Raw genomic sequence first — 19,144 nt, 5'->3', positions numbered from 1 at the left:
TAATTTTGCATGCTTTAGAAGACCTAAAAAAAAAACTACATAAAGATGTTACCAGATGCTTTTAATAATTTAAACAAAAGCTGAAATCATTTAGAGGAGAAAAAACAAAACCAAAACCAAGCCAAGCCAAGCCTTTTGGATCCCAATAGAGTACTTACCTGTGTATTCAACTACATTCAAGGAATATGTATTCAGTATTCAGTACATAATTCTGGAAATGAAGGGTTGCAGACTGTGTACAAAGAGGCAAGGTGTAGAGATGGAGGAAATTGTAAAATTATGAATGGATAAACAACAAAAACATGTCAATGATTCAAATACAAATAATATTTCTCAAGATTTAAAAAGTTATGGATAAGATGTTATGTGAAAAGAACACAGCTTGTTTCAACATTTTATTAACAAAGTTTAAAGAAAGTTGATAAGATATTAGCAAATTTGGTTTCAAAAATATTTAATTTCTTGAAAATCATCAGTACATAATATCTTCTCATATATGTAACTTTGAATATAGTGCAGAATCACGAAATATGAAACAGAATTATACAAATTACAGAAAAATATTGTTTCTTTATATTTTATTTAATCAATGTAAAGCAAAGATTCTACCCATCTGTTTACTTATAATATCCACAGCATCTATACCTGTATGCAGAATACTTATAGGAAGAAGAACATTTGAGATATTCACATTATCAAACATTCATTAGAATGAAACAAAGTTTAATAATCAAGAGGTAAAATACAAACTGGTCATCATTGGCCATTTATTATAATCACATGTAAATCTATTGCTTGACTTGTCCATATTCCCCTTTCAAACATAATTCAAGAACACATCAACTAGGGAATTGCTTGTAGTCTTGAATCACGTGGCAAGCAAGAACTGATGATTCCTAGAAGTTTTAGTAGAGAAGATACAGGTGAAAAGTGATTTCAGTTCTGCAGTAAACCATGCATAACCTTCACCAACTTTACCAAAAAACTTCTCAATATGCCAGTTCCTCATCTGCCAAAGGTGATTCTCCGTTTGAAAATATCAGTGGAATGGGAAAAACAACAATACAGTTCAGAGCAATGAATAAAGACCAAGTTTTCTTTGGTTACCTCTTCCTTATTCTGAAATTACCTCAAAACTCAGTCCCTCTTCCAACATTCTCAAAGCTCTCCTATCTGCTCAGATGTCTGCATCATTTTCAGTTCATCACCACTCATCTGTTTCCTGCTCCCTATTGGACAGTAATTCCTATATCCTGACTATTATGGAGCTGGCAATTGACAGGGTCTCAACAACAAAAAACCAGAGAGGCCTATGAGCATCAGGTTCAAGTTCTCTGGGCACTAAGGGATCAAAGTAGGACTCAAAGTGATACAGGCTAATTTTAATAGCAGCCAAATTTATACACATTCTGTGCCAAGTACTCTGCTCCTCACAACACCAGTAGAATTAGAAGGTGGGTACTATTATTCTCATCTAAAGATATGGAAACTGAAGCTTATAGAAATTTGGCCAAAAGCTATGCAACCTTTAAGGAGTGGAGTCTGACTTTCACCTCTGGCCACAACGCATGACTTTTTCCTTTCTCTCAACTATAGAAAAGATTCTGCTCAGCGTCCAGGTAGCTGGCAGTGCCCAGAGAAAAAGTGCTGAGACTTGGGCAGGACAGGTCTGCTGGAATCTTGGAGACCCCAGCCATTCACCGGCGGTAAAGGGGTGGGGTCTCTTTAAGGGACGGGGACTTTTCTCACCCGACAAAAAGTAACTCCCGAACCGGGGAGGGGGTTCTCTCTCGGTGGCACCCACAGTGGGTGGGGGCCAGGCGGATGAATGAGGACCAACTGGCTGAGGCAGCGTCTCGCCCGCCCGTGGGCGTCGGAGGAGGGTTCAGAGAGAAGGAGGGAGATAGTCGCGGAGAGCCCGGATTCCGAGGCGAGGGTGGCCCGGGTGAGATAGGACGGGCGAAGCCTGTTGAGAATGGAGCGGGAGAGTAGAGACAGGCGGAGGGCCGAGGGCCAGGAGGCGGACCGCCGGCGGGCGAGCCCGGCGGCGGCGGGCCCCGAGCAGGAGCAGGGCCAGCAGGTGGAGGAGCCGCGGCCGCGGCCAAGTGGAGAAGAGGAGGCCGGCGCCCCGCTAGAAAGGCGGGAGGGCCTGGAGATGGCGGTTCCCGAGGGTGGGGCGCCGGCGGGTCCTGAGGTGGGAAGTCGGGACGAGGGGCGGGGAAAGAGGTGGGGAGACCGCGACCTAGAGCAGGCGAAAAGGAAGCGCCGGGAAAGCCAGAGCCGAAAGGACTCGGGCAAGGAAGGCTGGCGCCGGGACTCGTACTGGGAGGCGTACACCGAGAGAGCCGAGAGGCGCTACCGGGAGAGGTCGGTGAAGCGCAAGGTCAAGGACGCGGAGCCGGAGTCCACCGACGACGAGTGGACGTTCCCGCTGGAGAGGAAGGCCAAAGTGCAGACCATCCAGAAGGCGTCGGAGGAGTCGGAGTCGGAGTCGGAGTCGGAGGACAGCGGCCCCGAGAAGCCCGAACTTCCCAAGCAACCCAGGCTACCACTGCCGCGGCCCAGGATCCGTTTCAGTTTCGCCCCCAGGTTGTCTCGCCGCTGGTCGCAGTGGTCGGCCACCGACACCCGTCCCCGCGACAGTGTAATCAACGAGCTAGCGAAGATGGGCGATCCCGACCTCCTGGAAATGGTGGAGCAGGAAGGTAGGACCCCCTTGGAGAGGCACCGGGAGAGGGCGGGCTGCCCGCGTGGACCCCTCCATACCCAGCACAAGGACCCAGGGGACGTTGGCGGCCCTGCCGCGGGAGTACCGGGGACGTTCGCTGAGTGGCCAGCCCTGAGCGAGACACACGGCAGTCTGGACATTGGGTGCTTGAGCTGGGTAGGTGGGTTTCCTTGTCCCGCGATTTCCTGTGCCACCCTCGTTGCTCCCCAGGACTCCACTGAGCCCCTGTGCAATTCTGGGCTGCTAGAGTGTGCTGAGCCTCCTAACAGGGCCCCACTGGAAAGGAGGGATTTCCCCCAAGGGAGTCACAGCTTAGAGTGCAAGATGGGGTGCCCTCTCCTGTAGGGAGCTGGCCCTCGGGTATGTTTGCCTACCTGTCTGCTGATTACCAATCAAGAGTGGAGATGCTCAATTATGGGAGGCACAGACCTTAAAGTTTCTCTGTCTGAGATTCCTTTGTTCCTGGGGACACTACTGTTTTAACAGAACAGCTTTAGTTGAAGGCTAAGTTCTGTAGAGAAGTATTTGTCCATTCTTTGCACAGACCTATGCTCCTTGGATCTATTTTAATAAACACATTTTCTTTAACATGCACTTAGTTTTTTGCTCAGTTTCTGAGACAATAGTTTCATAATAGTTTCAATGACAATAATTTCATGTCCTGTTTAGAGTTTTATCTAAACCTGAAAAGCAGCTTTTTTTTTTAAAGTAATGAAATACACGAGCATACTGTTACTATTCGGTTTTCAGAGACCAAGAAATAGTGTATTATTGCATCCTTGTATCCTTTGAAAACAGCTTTATTGAAATATAATCTATATACCATAAAATTCACCCATTTAAAGAGTAAAGTTCAATTGTCTTACAGATTTTTGTAATCATCACCATAAAGTAATTTTAGAACACTTTCATCACTCCAAATAGAAACTGCCTATGCAGTCATTTCCCATCCTTCTCAGTTCCCACCAAAAAAAAAATAGCTTCAGGCAGCCAATAATCTATTTACATTCTCTATAGATTTACCTTTTCCAGACACTTCATATAAGTAGAATCATACAATACATGGTCTGTTGCAACTGGTTATGTATATTGGCATGTTTTTGAAGTTCATCCATTTATCAGTTCATGATGACTTTTAATTGCTAAGTAATGTTCCATTGTAGAGATGTACCACAATAATCCAGTTATAAGGTGGTGGTCAAATGGGTTATTGAAAACATATATGTTTTTAATTTTGGAGGATATATTCCTAGGAAGGGGATTCCTGGATCATGTACTAGCTCTATGTTGCTTATTTTTCCAAGTGTCTGTATTGTTTTATTTTCCCACCAGTAATGTATAAGGATTTAAATTGTTTCACTTCCCAACACTTGTTATTGTCTGCTTTTATTATAACTATTCCAGTAGTTGTGAACTGGTGTCTTAATATGATTTTATTTGCATTTCCCCAATGACTAATGTGTAAACTATTTTATATGCTTATTTGTTATATATATATGTGTGTATTTACATATATTTGTATATGTTTATATATTCTTTGAGAAATGTTTATTTTCAAATCCTTTTGCTCATTTTAAAATTTGAGTTAATTTTCCTTTCATTATTGATTTGTGAGAGGTCTTTATATATTCTAGATATCAGTCCTCTTTTTATATATATAACAAATATTTTCTTCCACTTCATGGGTTATCTTATTTTATTCTTTTGTTCCAGGTCACTTGAACCTCATGCCCCCGCTTTACATTTAAAAAAACTAATTTGAGGGGCCTGGGGTTGTGGCTCAGTGGTAAAGTGCTTGCCTAGCATTTGTGAAGCACTGGGTTCAATTCTCAGCACCGCATATAAAGAAATAAAATCAAGATCCATTGATATTTTTTTAAAAAAAAACTAATTTGAGGATAGAAGAAAATGAAGCTATAAACAACTCTAAGCTTTGAATAATGACTGATAAATATATTTATTAGGAAAAATAATTGTTCAGTGTTGCAAAAAACAGTCAAATGGCTTTTAGAAGTATAAAATTGAAAGTCGTTTTCCATATTCATTTGATGGTTTAGGCTTTTGTTGAGATTTATTTCCTGTTTTAATTTTAGTAATTGAAGAGTCTAAATGGATTTTTTCATTTATAGCATTCAGTAATTTTTAAAAATTGATCCTTTTCAGATAAAACTATGAGAGCCCAAAATTTTATTCTTTATTGAAGGAAGAGTGGAGGGAATAAATGTATATGACGAAACTTTCTCTGTATAATTTTTTTGTTTTGTTTTGTTTTTTATGGTCGTGGGGATTAGACCAAGGGGCACACATGTGCTAGGCAAGCACTCTATCCCTGAGCTACTTCCCCACCCTTCTTTATATAATGAAGAAAATATATTTTAATATAACATTATAGAGATTAACCAATACTGTCTTTCAATTGTTTGGAGTCTGATGATTTTACTTACTAGAATCTATACTTAGAACTAATATCACTTTAACATGAAGTCACATGCAGCATCATAAGTTCATTCTAAGAATGTTTTAGTACTTTTCCCCAAATGACTTGAGTTTTCTCTTTTCATCACAAAATACTTTGTAATATTTCTTTATTTATTTACTTGAACTTGGGATTGAACTAGTGACACTGCACTGTATAGAGCTACATTCCCAATCCTTTTTATTTAGCCTTGTCTAAATTGCTAAGACTGATCTTGAACTTGACAACCTCCTACCTTAGCCACCTGAGTTGCTGGAATTATAGGCATGCACCAAAGCTTTGTAATTTATTTATGCTCTCTCATCTGATTTTGATGTAGGTGAGAAAAAAGACATCGATGAATAATACTATATATTTGATGGATAAGTCTATGACTTTATCCTTCCCAAATATCTGTGCCAAGATTTGTTCACAGATCCAGAATCCAAGTTGCAGAGAGTTGTGGCATTGGTGGGAGCAGGGCCTAAGAAGGAGAGTGGACAAGGCTACTCAGATATCTTTTATATTCTGGATGCAAAATTAAAACGTAATTACTTAATTACTTTGCTGAATTGGCTTTGTTGCCCATTATCTTCTGTTATTAATAGGGTCTTCTGAAAGTGCATTGTGTTTAAGATGTTTATTTTAATATCAACAATCCATTGGATTTTTAGAAATCCCCTTTCAGATCCCTCCCTACCTCCGAGTTAAGTGACACAGTTATAAAAACAAAAGTACTAGCCAAAGAAAGCTAAAATTTTCTAGGTTCTGGAGCATCAATTTTTAGAAGCCACTTTCATTTCTACATTTTATAGTGTCAAAGGATTTTTTTAGAGTAAGTTCATTTCCTTACATGTAAACCAGTCTTATATGTTATGTGTTGCCTAAATCGCCTTCAAAGATTAAAAATGGGAGAATTAAACAATTGATTTACATGTAATAAGATTTGTTTCTAGAGAGACAATTAACATCTGGTCTGTTAAATATAATAATGTGAAATTTCTGATTTGTTGCATTTTCCTCAGTCTGTTTTTACTCAGATATTTCTGATTGGCTATTTTCCTACTGTCTACTAATTTTTAAAATGAAATTCTAATGTAAATTTGTAATAGTACACTTAAATAGTTATGCAAACAAACAGTAAAAAGGTCAATGTCTCTGGAATTGAATTACTAACTAGTTGACATTATAAGGAATCTGATTTGCAAGGTTCATGCTTTGATTTATGTACAGTTAGCATTGGAAGAGACAGTTTGAAAGTTGAATGTAAAAAAAAAATCTATGCTTAGAATCTATACATAGAACTAATACCTTTGCATGTATATTAAGCATCATGCTTAATAAAACCACCTATCATTAAGGAATGTAGATATTTGATTGTATATACAGTCATGAGCTGTTGAATTTCAGTGATATGTTCTGAGAAATACATTGTTAGATGATTTCACTTTGTGGGAACATCATAGAGTACTTACACAAAAATGGATGGTATAGCCTATTATACATCTAGGTTATATTATAATCTTACAGACATTGTGTTATATGTTGTCTATTGTTGACAGAAATGTTATTATGCTAGCACAAAACTATATTTTATTTTATGCTGCTGGTAGGAATGTAAGGTGAGAAGACCATCTGGTTAATTCAAGAGCTATTTTAGGACTCTGGGTTTGCTGGAGAGTATATTCTTAGGAATATGCTTTCAGTGAAAACTCAGACCTTAGTCTTTGAGCTGGCTTTTCTTTTAGCATCTATCGGATAATTCTCCACAATTATTGGTACCAAACCTTCATATCTCTTGTTTCTACTCCACAAGAAGAGTACAGCCACTTAGAAATTAGAGAAATAGTAAGAAGTTGATTTGGAGTTGTTGGCTTCAAATCCTGTCCTTTCAGATAGACCTGTTTTGACAGTGGTTTGGAGATCATGCATCATCGTTAATGTATCTTCATACTCTGTGAGGGAGTGTGAAAGTCTGTGTAAATATATGGCATGTATGAACGTCTCATTGTGCGTGAGAGAGACACAGTGATCAATGTATGAGGAAATAAATCTATCCTGAATTTTTCTGCTTTTCACAAAACAATCCACCTTAACAAAGTATGCTCCTAAGAAAAGGATCCTCTTTACAAAGTGTACTCCTGCGGCAGTATCAGCAAGGCCTGAAAGGAGAATGTTTAAACTGACATAATGTGAAATATAAGCAGGTGTCAGCAGGGTAAGAGAACAGTTGTTCATTTCAGTGAAAGAAAGGAGTGAGTTTAAAGGTTAAATGTGAGAGGAGGACTAGTAGTGATGGGAGGTTTTCTGGAGGATTCTCTTTTCCTCTTTTCTAAATCCTCAATTAAATGAAGTGTAACAAGTTCAGACATAAATTTGAAATGTTTTTAAACTTTGTTGTTTTCCATTAAATGGGGCAAAAATAATTAGAGGAAGGAGGGATTCGTGTCTGCAATTTTCAACTTTCTTTTCATAAAAAATGGTATTACAAATGATCAATAAACCTAGCCTTAGACTTGTACTTGATGGATTGTTCTGTCCTTGGAACAATATCTTGTTTGATGCATCCTTCTTCAGTGTAATAGTGACTGTTTTTGTTGTTAAAAAAATGTAACCCTCCTTAGGTCAATGTTCAAAGACAATACCTTGAGAGACAAAGCATGTATTTCTTAAAATACTGTTTTTTACCTATTCATTATAAAGTATAGTTCACTTTGTGTTGCTATAACAAAATAGTTGAGACTTGATACTTTATTAAAATAGGGTTTAATCAGATCACAGTTTTTGGAGGCTGCAAGACCAAGATTATGTGGCCCCATCTATTTAAGCTGAACACCTCTGGCTACATCAAAACATTGTTAATGGCATGATGGCAATTGTGTATGAGAGGGAGATATTACATGGCAAGATAGGAAATAAAAAAAATTCAGGAGCAAGGCTTGCTCTTTTTATAAAATCTTGCTTTTGTCTTAATTTGGGTCACTGAATATTATGTTAATCTCTTCAAAGATTGTTGCCTCCAGTGGCCTAATTACCTGCCATTAGGACCCAGGAGTTCCACCCACTCTCAACATTGCCACAGTGGGGACCAAGCTTTCAGAATGTGATGTGAACACTTGGGGGATGCACTTAAATCACATGCAAACCATGAAACAAGAACATCAGATTAGTGTGCATTCCATATTCAATGCAGTGATAGGTGTTCTGGACATTGTGAAGTTTTCAGCTGTATATCAAGGTAGTATTCATGGGAAAATATTTCTTTTGATGGTACTGTACTACATATTTTCAGAGTATTTTAATTTATATTTTTCTCTTTTACATGAGAAATTCTCCACTCAGAAAAGTTAAGCTCTAGTTGGTTAGTTTTCACGTTTCGTTATAGTAACTGTTTGCATTTTAAGATCAGATCCTTCAACAACAACAAAAAATGCAAATAGGAAAGAAATCATTTCAACTTTATTCTGACATGCTGAAACTTAATCCAAAGAAATTTATGATAGTTATTATTAATAAGGAACAGAACCTATCTTAAGAGTAATAACAGTATCAAAATAAGACTATTTGTTGGCCTCTTGTTTATGCTCACACAAATCTTATGAGATAGACATTATGCCCTTTATGAGATAGTTGAGAACTCTGAACTTTTGCTGTACTCTTCAAAGGAAGGATAGGGAATCTTTTGTTTAGTTTATTAAAACACATCATACACCTTGGATAGTAGTCCCCCTTATTTGTGGGGAATACATTTTAAGACCTCCAGTAGATTCCAGAAACTCAGATAATACCAAGTCCTATATGTAGATTATTGTGCTTTTTTCTTATGATATCATACTTATGACAAAGTTTACCTTATAAAATAGGCAAAGTAAGAGATTAATAATATGAACTAATAGGATAGAACAGGTATAATAATATACTATAATAAAATTATTTGAATATAGTCTTTGTTTCTCAAAACATTTATGGTACTGTATTTACCCTCTTGTGATTCTCACTGATCATTAGTGATTTGAATAATCTGTGAAAATGAATGGATTGTTGTAAATTAAATCTTTTTCATCTATTTAAAATTATTTTGTAAAATGAATTGTTTCTTGGATTCTAAGAAAGTATATAAATGATGGATTTGTGATTTTCTATTTTCTTAGAACATATGTTAACTCTTCCTAAAATTATAGTTATTTATTATGGATGGCCTTTAAGTGATACCAGAATTTTATTTCATTCACCTTGTGATTTTTTAAAAAAAAAAATTATGTAAGAGTTTTTGAGTTGATAAATATTTCATAGTATTTGTCCAAGTTGGAGTCACTAGAGAATAAAAATAAGAATTCTACATTATAATATTTGTTATTATTAGAAACTTATTTGAACATGTATTTCAGTCCAAATAAATAAGAACATAGCCATTATGACAATATCTGTTTGTTGGGAAAGTAATCTGAACCTGCTGAGAACTGGTATGCTCTGATAGTGTTTCCCCTGAAACCAGTTTGGTTCAGTTCCAAGAAAGAAGTGAAGAAAATATTTAATGTCTCATGCTGAGAATTAGAAGACACCAGTGGACATTCTATTGAATGTTTTCTTCTTACTGCATTCTACCTATGGTTTGATAACTCCATTGATCAAACTTAAGTTTATTTCTTAGTGGATGAGAGTATATCCTAGACAACAGTAATTGGTATTTTCCTTTAGATTATAAACAGGTTTTAGCGAGATGTCTTTTTAGGCTGTTTTCAATAATTTATGCTCAGAATGGTCTTCCAGGTATTCTCCCAGTATTTTTGCTCTGAATTTCATTTGTTTGTTGAATTCCAGTTTTCTCTTTGTGTAAGTTTTTGAAAGTAGTCCATCAGCTGACCAATGAAACATGTTTTTCCATTTCTTTTTTTATCTAGGGAGAAGAAACAGTAAAGAATTCATCTATAGTGTCGAAACGAGTGATGTAAGTGAACTATATATGTATTAACTCCCTTGTATTTAAGAGACAAAATTTTCCAAGGCAAAGTTAGCAGTATCCTTCCTATGAACAGTTAAGTCTTTGTACTTTAGTTTATTTACTCAGGCTACATTTTATTTTGTCCTCCAACCTATTCACTTTTTTGTAAGACCATGTTTCATGCAGATTTAGTAATAGATCTTTCTAGCTATTATAAGGAACAAACCTAAGTTTGAATGTTTTAACCTTTTTTTGTGAAATGAACTCAGATATTCTGGACTTTCATACACAATGTAATAATATTCAACCAAACCCTTTGGGAGAGCTTAATACAGGCTTATTCATACCTGTTTTCTTTTTTAATATTTATTTTTTAATTGTAGTTGGACACAATTTTAAAAATAAAATAAAAAACACAAAATAAAAATACCTTTATTTTATTTATTTATTTTTTTGTGGTGCTGAGAATTGAACTCAGGGCCTTACACGTACTAGGTGAGCACTCCCGCTGAGCCACAACCTCAGTCTCTGAACCTGCTTTTTATGTTAAGAATTTTTAGTATGTTATGTGTTTTAATCTGTCACTCTGTTAGAATTCATTGATTCAACTTTAGTTAAATAAACATATTGAATAGCATAATAAATAATAAAATGAGTGGCTGGGGTTGTGGCGCAGTAGTAGAGAGCTTTCCTAACATGGTTCAATTCTCAGCACCACATATAAATAAAATAAAGTAAAGGTCTCTCAACAACTAAAAAATTTTTAAAAAATAATAATAATTGGCCTTTTTTATTTGTGGTTTTCACATCTGTAGCTTTAATCAGCTGAGAATCAAAAATATCTGGAAAAGATAATTGTGTCTCTATAGAACATTTATATTTTTTCTTTGTCGTTATTCTCTACACAATGCAATACAATTCTACTTACATAGCATTTACATTATATTAGATGTTATAAGTAATCTAGAGATGATTTATAGTGTTCAAAAAATTAGGTGGAGGCTATATGCAAATTCCATGCCATTTTTTTAATGAACTTGGGCATTGATGGATTTTGGTATCTACAGGGGATACTGGAACCAATCCCTTGAAGATACCAAGGAATAATATACAACTTGTAAAAACCTAGAATTACTTCAACCAAATGTCTTATTTTACTTATATAAGCTTTTAAAAAATATTACACTTCATATTGCTTCTAGGCCAAGTATAAACATTCTAACATTTATTCAATAAAATAATCTTTCTGGTAGGTTCTAATTGATTTAGAACTCTGCATAGCTCTCACAAAGGTAGATGCCCCAAAGTTAGGTTAGAGGTATCTAGTCAGATAAAATCAGTTTTTTAAAAATAAATTTCTAGGAGCCAGGCACAATGACACATGCCTGTAATCCCAGCTACTCAGGAGGCTCAGGTGGGAGGTTTGCCAGCTTGAGACACATTTGAGCAAAATAAAAAGAGTCAGAGATGTAGCTCAGTAGTAGAGCACTTCCCTAGTAAGTCTCAGGCCTTGGATTCTATTCCTGGCATTCAAATAAAAATTCTAGGAATAACAGAAATTACCATTTGGGGAAACATATCCTTTCAGGATAAGTTGGCTGTGGGTTGGTTGGCTGGATGAATTGGCTGAATAATAAATATGATGGTTGACTTAAAAAAAAGTCCCAGAAAGTCCCTAGGATTCCTTTAAAAGCTCAGTGAGCATGATACTGAGAGAAGCAATATGAGAACTGGCAGGTACTATGAAGATAATATAGTCCAGTGATTTTTTTTAATGGTATAGTTTGCAGATCATCTGAATAAAAAAATTTTTTTAAAATGCAGACTCTTGAACCAATCTCATATGACTACTAATCTTTGGGGATAAGGATGAAGTTGTTATGATTTTCTTAAAAGTATTAAATATGATTCTTAATGTCACTATATTTGAAAATCACTATCATAAAGCAGGGTCTCCACAACCAGAGTGATATAATGTGCTACATTATATACATTAAAACATATTGAGTAAGTGAATACATAAATCAAGACAATTGTTTAGAAAATAAAGATCATGAAACATAAGTTTTCATGTCATTAGTGTAGACAGAGGAAATATTTATTTAATGAGACTGATCCAATTCAAATAATAACAAATATGTTGTTATTTTCATATTGACATAGTAATAACTGCAGTTACTGCTTCCAGGAAGATGTAGAAAATTTTTATCCTATTTGTTCTGCTAAGTACAGCTAAAACTTCTGGACATCATATATAAAACAAACATAATAGGACTTTGAAGTTAGAAGAATACAGAACAAAAATGGGCAGCCTTGAAGCACAAGGAAAAAAACAAACAAACATGGAGTTAGTTCTTGGGTTTACTCTTTGCTTTGTATGTTGTAGCTGGCTATTGGAGAAGCCAGCAACCAGAAATGCTGACACTGGAAAAGAAAATCTCAAGAAATGCCTACTCTGTATAGGAAAAGGCTGACCTAGGAAGACAGAAAACTCTTAGCCAGTAAATACTTTATTGCAGCCAAACACCATGGGGTGGGGTGGGGAATCAAGGCCCCATCACTACCCCCTCTACCAGAGCTTAAACATGGAGGCTAGATTTTCGCCCCCAGCTGTTGGTGATAAAGTGCTTTGACTCCCTGTAGTGTTGGTGTCAGACAATTTTGAACAGAGAGCTGGAAATTTCATTCCCACGGGTGATAAAAGTCCTTTTGACATCTTACCCCTTTATGGTGTCAGTGGAGATCATGTGAGGAACTGGGACTTCCATACCCAGTAGTGTAAAATGGTGCAGCAACTCTTCCTTGCTGGGGAGGTGACAGAGGTGGTCTGGTGGTAAGTTAGAAGCTTCATCACTGCCCACAGGAAGAGAAGCCACCTCCACCCCCTTCCCCACCATGGTGAGTGTGGAGGGCATTTGGGAACTGAAAATGAGGCATTCTTGCTCTTGGAATTAGGGAAGGCCTATGGGTGAGATTGGAGTCTCACCCCAACTGAGCAGTGAGAAACCCTTCCACTGCTGCCTTCTTCCAGGTCCACAGAGGCTGAGTTTCTATTCTCACTGAGAAGTGAGGCATCACTTTGCTTACTCACCTGGAAGTAGTATCAGCAGATTTAAATCAATAGTTTTAAGACGTTATATTCCCAAGTCCATGTTTTTGTAGGAAATGACTCACAATGCCAAGAAATGGAAGAGTGAGAAAATATGATTAACGGATGCCAATTCTAAGATGATATAAAAAATTAGAAGTATAAAGAAGAGTAAAATGGAAACTTTAGAAGTGAAAATACTTACTAGGAGAATCAAGGGAACAGAGTAAGGAACCTATGATATTGAAGATAAAAGAATACAAATTGCCCAATGTGAACAGCAGAGGAACCTGTGGGACTTAACAAAAGTTTTAGCATTCAGGAGAGCAGAGTCCTGAGAGAGGAGAGAGAGAGTGAACTACAGACATATTCAAGAAAATCATAGTTGGAATACCAAAGGGTCAAAAGACATTACGACCCACAATTTCTAAGAACTGAAGGAACCTCAAATAGGATGATCCAAAAAATTACAGATGAATCAGGCTAAAACTAATTCTTAAAATTGAGAATTAGGAAAAAATATTGAAAGCAGTGAAGAAAAACAACACATTAACTCTAGGAGAAAAGTAGTGAAAATGACAGCACATTTCTTATAAAGAATTCAGATTCTGAAGGAAATGGTGCAAAAATTTTCCAAAGTATATAACTCAAAAGTATATAACTGCAGTAATTTATAACCAGTGAAATACACTTCAGGAATGAAAATTTCAGGCATAATTGAATGAAAGAAGTCTTAAGGATATTCACAAAAAATAAAACAGAGATTCACAAAACAGAAAATACTATCCTTCATAACATAAACAAAAAATATTTAATAAAATATTAGCAAATAAAATTCAGTAAAGTATAAAAAAAAGAATTGTATACCATGAAAAAGTGGGGTTTATTTCAGTGATGTAAACATCATTTATTATTTGAACAACATCATATTAAAAAGTTAAGGAAGGCTGTGGCTGTAGCTCCACGGTAGAGCACTTGCCTAACATGCGTGAGGCACTGGGTTCAATTCTTAGCACCACATATAAATAAGTAAAATAAAGATCCATCAACAAATAGAAAAAAATATTTTAAAAAGCTAAGGAATAAAAATGATATTTTATTAGAAAAAAAATTGTTAAGACTAAATGTCCATGCTTTAAAGACAAAGAAAAAAATCCTATACAAACTCTCAGAAAAGTAGGAATAGAGGGTTACTTTCTTAATTTGTTAAAGAATATCCACAAAATACCTTCAGTAACATCATGTTTTATAGTAAAGGATAGAAAACTTTCTTCATAAAATCAGGAATAAAGATCACTTGCCATTTCTATTAAAGAAAGTGCTGACAGTCTTGAAATAAGACAAGAAAATAAAAGGCACATGAACAGAAAGGAACAAATAAAACTGTCCCTGTTTGCAGAAAATTTGATGGTCTATATAGAAAATTCCAACAAATATGTAAAAAAAAAAAAAAACCCAAATAAACCCACAGCTAGTTAAGTGAGGTGACCAAGGTCATGAAATGCAAGAGAATCATATAGAACTCAATTGTGTTTATATATACTGGCAGTGAACATATGAAAACCCCAGTTGGCATATGGATTAATGCAATTCCTGTCAAAATATCTGCATGACATCTTGTAGATAGACAGGTTTATTCTTTAAAAATATGGAATGACAAGGAAGAAGAGATTATCCAATTTCAAGAAAGAATAAAGTGGAAGGAATCACCAATACATTTTATTTCAAGATTTTTTTTTAGCTGTATTCTGGGGAGGGAAAGCTATGTAGATTAATGAAACAGAAAAAGAGACCTCAGAAATAGCTTCATATACATACAGCGAAATGATTTTTGGTATAAAAACCAGTTCCAATGAAGGAAAGATAGTCTTTTCAACAAATGTTGCTGGAGCATTTGTGTATCCATGGGCATCCCTGGGAACTTCAACCTAAATTTCACACCTTATAAAAAAATTAATTCAACACTGAATATAGGTTTCAATGTAAAACATAAAACTTAAAAACTTTTTGAAGAAAAAGTAAGTTAAACTCTTTGAAAACCAAGTCATGTTGAAGAGATTTTAAACATAACAGAAAAGCAAGATATATAAGAGAAAAAAATTGATAAATTGGAATTTGTCATATTAAGTATATCTTGTCCTATGAAAGATCATAGGAGAATTTACAGAGTTATAGTACAAGATACACACTGAGAGAAATATTTACATATTATTTATCTAACAAAGGATTTGTATCTATGGTACAGAGATGGTCCCCTACTTATAGCTCAACTTATGTTTTTTTGTATGATATCATGATATTAAAATCGTATACTTTCAGTAGAAATTATACCTTGAATTTTAAAGTCTGGTCTTTTCTTGGACCTGTAATATATGGCATGATACATTATCATTATACTAGGCAGCAGCAGCAAAACACACAGTTACCCACACACTCTAGAGTATATAGTGTTGCTGAGCTGTGATGCTCCGTAGGTTAGGTGTATTAGATGTATTTACATTTTGGAATATTCTCAACTTGTGATGGGCTTTTTAAACATAACCCCATTGTAAATTGAGGATCATCTATAAAATAATAAAAATGTTCAATATTAAAAATCAAACCATCCATTTAGAAAATGGACAAAATATGTGATGGAACATTTTCGTAAAGAGGAAATAGAGGTGACAGACAAGCACATGAAAATATGCCCAATTCATCTGTTGACAGACAACTGGTAGGCTGGTTTTTAACTTTGCTATTGTGCACTCTGCTGCTGTAAACATTGATAGGCATGTATCACTATGTAAGGTGATGGCACCTATTTTGAATAAATACCAAGGACTAGCATAGCTGGGTCATATAGTGATTCCTTTCCTAATCTTTTGAGGAATCTACAAAATGTGGTATATGTACACAACTTGGCTCCAGGGCATTGTGCTGAATTAAAAAAATATATATATCAGAAGTATACGTATTTTTTTCACTCCATTTTTATAACTCCCCTGAAACAACATTAGAAACATAGAGGAAAACATAGTGGTTCCTAGGGGATATTGACATTGAGGAGAAGGTAAATGGACAGAAATTTAAAAGGGTTGCATGAGGGAGATCTTTGTAGATGGAATAGCTCTGTATTATATTGCTTGGTATGGTTCTCATCCAGATGTACATATGTGATAAAAGAACATAGAACTATACACATATTGTACTCATGTTAGTTTCCTAGATTTGATATTTTTCTGTTATTATGTAAGATACAATCATTAGGGGAAATTGATTCAAGGGTATATGAGATCTCTTGTATTTTGGAAAATTCCCATGAAGCTATCACTATTTCAAAATATTTTTAAAGTGAGTACAACCTTCATTATTTAATGCCAATATTTTTCCACCAATAGTCAAGTGCCATAAAAATGAAAACTCTACTTTTCAGTAAATTGTTAAAAAAGAAATGTTAATATAATATTCATCTGCATATTGGATTGAGGCAGAGATGACTAGAATCAATGAATAATTTAATCCATTAGTAATTGTTGGGCTAATGAACTGATGAATGTTTGGGCTACTTATGACAGAAGTATGTATAGAAATTCTAGTTTCCTTATTTCAAAATTGTTTTGTGCATTGAAAAGTTCTTCTGTATTTTCATAACTGAAGAACTGAATTCTAGAGTGTTGAGTTACCTCTGATTTAAAATTAATATAGGTCATCATTAAACATTGTTACAATCTTTTGGAGATAAGAAAATTCATATGAATTGAAAATTTATGATACAAATAGCAAACTTATCAATGACCACTGGAAAGTAACTAAAGATTAATTTTAAGAAGCCAATATTTATTGAGAACTTTTTATCTCTTATTTAATTTTGCTGTGTGATGTCATGGTAAACTTACTCAAGTATACATATGTAGTTAGTTTTACATATTGAAGAAATTTATGAAGACTCTGTAAAGTGAAACTATATAAATTGGTATATTATTTTATCTATGAAATTTAGGAGCTGATGATTCCATATTTCTTTTATTTTTCCCATTTTTGCTTAGATTTTTATTGGTGCGTATTATTTACGCACAATAGTGGGTTTCATTGTGGAATAGTCATATAAGAATATAACATGATTCACCTGACAATATTACTTCTTTAAGAATACTATATTATGAACCCTATGTAAAATTGAGCTATGGATTCATCCTGGTTCTGGGATTTTCTTTGCTGATGGATTACAATTATTTCTTCTCTCTCCGTTATTGGTTTATTGAAGTTTTCTATGTATTTCTGATTGAATGTTAGTAGCTTAATAATAATAAATAATAATAAATTATAAATAAATTATAAAATCCATATGTGAACTCATACGAACACACACACACTTAGTCGAACAGAATACAGAACCCAGAAATAAATCCAAAAAGATAGAGTCATACAAATTTTGACAAGGGCTCAGTCTAAGAGGTCTCAGTGAGAAATGGATAGTCTATGCAGTAAGTGATTCTTGGAATACTGGATTTCCATGTAGAAGAATGTTTTTGGACCCTTATCTTAAATCCTATGGCAGTTACTCAAAATGGATAAAATAGATGAAAGACTTAAATGTGAGATCTGAAACTACTGATCTTAGGAAAAAATTTCCTGGAAATTGTCCTTGAATTTTTGAGTATCACAGTAAAATTCAGGTTACAAAAACAAATAAGTGAATGGTACTACATCAAACTAGAAACTTCTTCACAGGGAAGGAAATAACAAAACTGAAAAGGCAATCCGTGGACTGGGAAAATAATTACAAAGCACATATTTGATAATGTGTTAATATTGTAAATTTTACTCTACAACTCAAAGGTAGAAAAACATGTAACCCAGTTTTAAAAAAATGGGCAAAGGACCTGATTGTCTATTTCTCCAAAGAAGACATAAGAATGCCCAAAACGTATATATATAATAGTGCTAAACAATCACTAATGATCAGGAGAATGAAAATTAAAACCATTGTGAGATCACATTATATTGAAAACCTTAAATATGCATAATGAAATATGCATAATAAGTTAATTCAAAACCAGAAAATTCCTATGTAGAAGTTTTGTTATGTTTTTTTTGTGAATTTCAATCTCCACATCTTTCCTATTTAATATTCCAAATATTCAGAATGACTGACTTCTCTGTGTCTATGATGATTTATAGCTTCTGAATAGTGTCCCATTTTGCTACTAAAGTTTGTATTACTTATCCATTTATTCATTTTGTTTCATTTTGTACTATTTCACTAAATCCTTTGATGGTTGGAGTCAGGAAAGAAGGCACCTGAGAAATGAAGGTTATTGCCACTGTTGAGGGAAATGTAGAATTGATAACAGTCTTTTGCCAAATAAAGAGGTCAGTAAGAAGGGAGATAATGCAATACGCAGCAAAAAGTAGAAAAACTCATTATTTTATTTTACATTTTGCAAACTGGAGATATAACCACAGACTTTGATGGAAATCAGACCAAACTTATTTTTCCTGAAGTGAGAGATTATAAGGTACTACACTGGTTGCTTTTGGAACATTTCTTATTTTTTTTTGTACTCTTTTATAAGCAAAGTAACTGACCTTTCTGTAGGATAATTTTTAAAAAGTGATAAAAAATCAATATACAATGAAAATATACTATGGTACTATACATTTTATTTGTAGAGACTGCTATTTCAGAATTGACTGATTAAGATATTCCTTATTTGATAGCTGATATATTTAGATTTTCTAGTGAAAGTCATTCACAGTCCACAAGTTAGAATCACAGGTAAGTGGAATAGTATTTTTAGCAAGTCTTTAATCATTCCCACTACTTTTTGTGTAAAGTTATATTGAATAAAGTACTATGATAATTTACATGTGTTCAAAATTATCTCTTCATCCTCTTTAATAAGACAAAGAGATCACTTCTTCCTGGCATGGTTTGCCACTTAACTC

At 34.8% G+C, this 19,144-nt stretch overlaps 1 protein-coding gene across 2 annotated transcripts in view; it reads left to right on the top strand.

Annotated features, from left to right (window-relative positions):
• The first annotated feature begins 889 nt into the window (after positions 1–889).
• Positions 890–19,144, top strand: part of Ano5 (anoctamin 5) — a 97,030-nt gene continuing 78,775 nt past the window's right edge. For both annotated transcript variants that reach the window (XM_026384111.2, XM_026384112.2), the window contains exons 1-2: positions 890–2,705; positions 10,085–10,131. In XM_026384111.2, the coding sequence (XP_026239896.2) occupies positions 1,976–2,705; positions 10,085–10,131 (777 nt within the window). In that variant the 5' untranslated portion in view covers positions 890–1,975. The remainder of the gene's footprint in view (positions 2,706–10,084; positions 10,132–19,144) is intronic.

Source organism: Urocitellus parryii, chromosome 4 (assembly GCF_045843805.1).
Source record: "Urocitellus parryii isolate mUroPar1 chromosome 4, mUroPar1.hap1, whole genome shotgun sequence".
NCBI classification, from domain to species: Eukaryota; Metazoa; Chordata; class Mammalia; order Rodentia; family Sciuridae; genus Urocitellus; species Urocitellus parryii.
The sequence above is the reverse complement of the archived record's forward strand: the minus strand, read 5'-3'. Positions and strand labels throughout refer to the sequence as shown.